At 34.5% G+C, this 3,340-nt stretch overlaps 1 protein-coding gene across 1 annotated transcript in view; it reads left to right on the top strand.

The window, feature by feature from the left end:
• Positions 1–1,632: 1,632 nt before the first annotated feature.
• The window catches only part of MTM1 (myotubularin 1), a 76,156-nt gene continuing 74,448 nt past the window's right edge, over positions 1,633–3,340 (top strand). The window contains exon 1 of the mRNA XM_015570705.1: positions 1,633–1,700. Within this exon, the coding sequence (XP_015426191.1) occupies positions 1,638–1,700 (63 nt within the window). The 5' untranslated portion in view covers positions 1,633–1,637. The remainder of the gene's footprint in view (positions 1,701–3,340) is intronic.

Here is a 3,340-nt window from a genome sequence, read left to right on the forward strand (position 1 = left end):
TATTTCTAATTTTAGGTTGTGCCACATCTTAGTATGAGTTTTAGGTTTTTGAAGTTTAGTATCCCTTTTTATAAGGAAGTGTTGTACTTTGCCCTAATTGTTCATTTTTATGTCTCAGCAGTAGTTCCCTAGTTTCAGTGTTCAGGGATTTGGTGAACCAATATACCATCTAACCCCATCATGATGTTTCACAATTATTGTGTGTTTTGCACATTCACTAAATAGTTATGTCAACTGTGTGCCAGGATATATCCATGACCCAGATGGATCCCCAGCCTTGCCTTAGAGAGCTCAATTCTGAGGATGGGGGGCTGATAGTCCTAATCTTATAAGATTGTCCTCACCTGACCATTTCTCTGCCTCTTCATTCCCATGGTTATGCTTATCTGCATCTTGTCATCTCTCTTGGGCCTTACTTAATGACAGTGATTGGCACTGAAAAGCTATCAGATCACTAGTTTTTGTGCGAAGGTGTGTTGATATTCTCCATGCTGCATTTTGTTAGCAAGTAGTTACTCATTTAATGAGCCTAGGGAAAAGATCCCACAAATAACAGTCACTTTGTTGAACTGCATGCTGTGTACCTCCCTGTAGCTTCAGTGTACTTCTCTGTCACTAACTTTGATTAATAAAATAACTGAAACATTACTTAGATTCCTGTTGTTATAATCTTCACAAGTGTAAATCTTGCATTATAATGTTGTATATGTTCTGACATGATGCGTTCATTTATGTCTGACTTGTGATGAATATGCATTATTTAAAGTAAGTATATGCTTTCCTTAGAAAATACTGATTAAATCAAATCTTACTAATTTGATTTCTATCAAATTCATGCCACTTTAAATTGCCTTAATTTGAAGAAAATAGAATTCTTTTGTTGTTGTTGTTAATCCTCGCCTGAGGATATTTTTTCCCATTGATTTTTAAAGAGAGTGGAAGGATGGGGAGAGACAGAGAAAAAAAAACATTGATGTGAGAGAAACACATCCATTGGTTGCCTCCCGCACTTGGCCCCAACCGATGCTGGGGATTGAACCTGCAACCAAGGTACATGCCCTTGACCAAAATCTAACCCACAACCCTATAATCCTTGGGCCAATACTCTAACCACTGAGCAACCAGCTAAGATAAAAATAGAATTCTTAAAGGGGAAAATACTGTGAGTTCAATTGTCTACCCTTTTTATTGCTCTGCTGTCTCTAAGTAATCTTTAAAAATTAAGAAATGTGGAAATTTGAGGCTTGCTGCACAGTTGCTAAACATTAAATTCTTTTAGATGACTATTTGAGTGCAATGAATAAAAAAATCCAGGAATATGTGTGCTATCTTCCTCTGGGCTCCCACATGCATACATAGCTAGCTGCCCTTTCCTGTTCTTCCATAGTGCCCTGCACCTTTCCCAGAGCTCTGTCCTTGACTGGTGCTGTGCTTAGTCCTTTGTGTGTGTCATTCCCACTGGAGACTACAATGGAAATAGGGACTGTAAAGTGTAGTACTGTTGGTTCTCAATTACAATATTTAAATAGCAGGATACAGCCATGACCCAGATGGACCCCCAACATTTGTTACATATGTCTGAAATTGCATACAATTCCGTTGATATTGAATGTTGTCTTTCTTGGTAGAGTTCCAGTATGGCTTCTGCACCAACTTCTAAATATAATTCACGCTCCTTGGAAAATGAGTCTATTAAGAGGGTAAGTTGTGTTTTCAGATTTATCCCATCTCTTTCTCTGCATTTCTCTTTTCATATTAGGCAGTCATTTTAAATTTATTGAATTATTAATTACATTATTCGTTCACATAATGTAAATACTTCAGTACGTGTGGTTTTATTTATTATCCCACCTTTTTCTAGAAAAAAACAGGCTACCTTATATGTTTATAAGGTAGTTTAGTTTGTAAATCCTTTCATGTAACTTCATTTTTTAGATTCTCTGTGTTGTGAATATTACATTTGTGTTATAGGCAGTCCCTCTCCCCTGAAAGTTTTCTGAGAGAGATATTGGAAAACCCTCCTGAATATTGACATTATTTTCTAATTATGATGATAAAATAGTTGCATGACTGAAATAAATACAACATTATCAAAAAATGGTTCAAAGTATTGAGGAGAAAATTATATAACTAGAGGAAGATTTTGGAACATAAATTTGGAAGTAAGGGATCAATTTAAAATAAGCTTTATTCATGGCCCTTTAAGGCTTTTGATACATATTCTTGATTATCCACCGCAAAGGTTAATTTACACTCCTAATAACCATGTGGGGGGTGCAATCAGAAGGGAGCAAACTGATGTCTTTTAATTTGTATTTCCCTGATTACTAACAAGGTTGGTCTTTTAAAAAATAAGAAAATGTGTTTTTTGTTTATTTGTATTTATTTTATGAAGTGACTGTTCACGTGCTTTGCCTAATTGCCTTTGGAATGTTTGGGGGACTTTTTCTATTGATTTATAAGTGTTCTTTATATATTATAACCAACTCTTTATAATATACATTACAAGTCTTTGTCCTAATTTTTATTTTTTGTTTTTGTTGACTATATTCCCTGAACTGTACACTAGATCTCTTTGGCTGGCTTATTTTATAACTGGAAGTTTGTACATCTTATTCCCCTTCACCTTTTTCACCTAGTTTATTGTCAACTTTTTAATTTACAACATTTTGTCTAAGTATATTATAATATTTTATTTTTATTTTGAAAGTCACAGGTTTAAAGTTTTTATGTAAACACATCTACCAAGCTTTTATTTTATATTTTCTGTTTTTGGTATCATGTTTATAAGGACCCTTTACTCACCAAGATTACATAAATTTTTATTGTATTTTAGTAATGTAATGTTTGTGTTTAGTAAAGAATCAATTCTAAACACAAAAGTAGTCCTAGCTGGTTTGGCTCAGTGTATAGAGCATCAGCCTGGGGACTAAAGGGTCCGAGGTTCAATTCCGGATTACCAGCTCAATCCCCAGTAGGGGGCATGCAGGAGGCAGCCGAGCAATGATTCTCATCATTGATGTTTCTAACTCTCTCTCTCTCCCCCTGTCCCTTCCTCTATGAAATCAATAAAAAAATATTTTTTAAAAAATAACTCCAATAAGGTATAACATTAAAATAAAGTATATCCTATGCTAATTTCATGTTATCCTGTGTTAATCAAACATTTGTTTTCCTTATTTTGTGCTTGAGTTATGCTTTCTTCTGACCCAGAACTGTGGTATTTCAAAGGCATACTGCATATTAAATTTGCTCATTATACTTGTTTTTAGTTAGTGGGAGGTGGTGTTAAAGGATGATGGTAATTTCCAGTCTAATTTATATAATGTGTGTGATTTTG

Source organism: Myotis davidii, unplaced genomic scaffold, assembly GCF_000327345.1.
Source record: "Myotis davidii unplaced genomic scaffold, ASM32734v1 scaffold1147, whole genome shotgun sequence".
Classification (NCBI taxonomy): Eukaryota; Metazoa; Chordata; class Mammalia; order Chiroptera; family Vespertilionidae; genus Myotis; species Myotis davidii.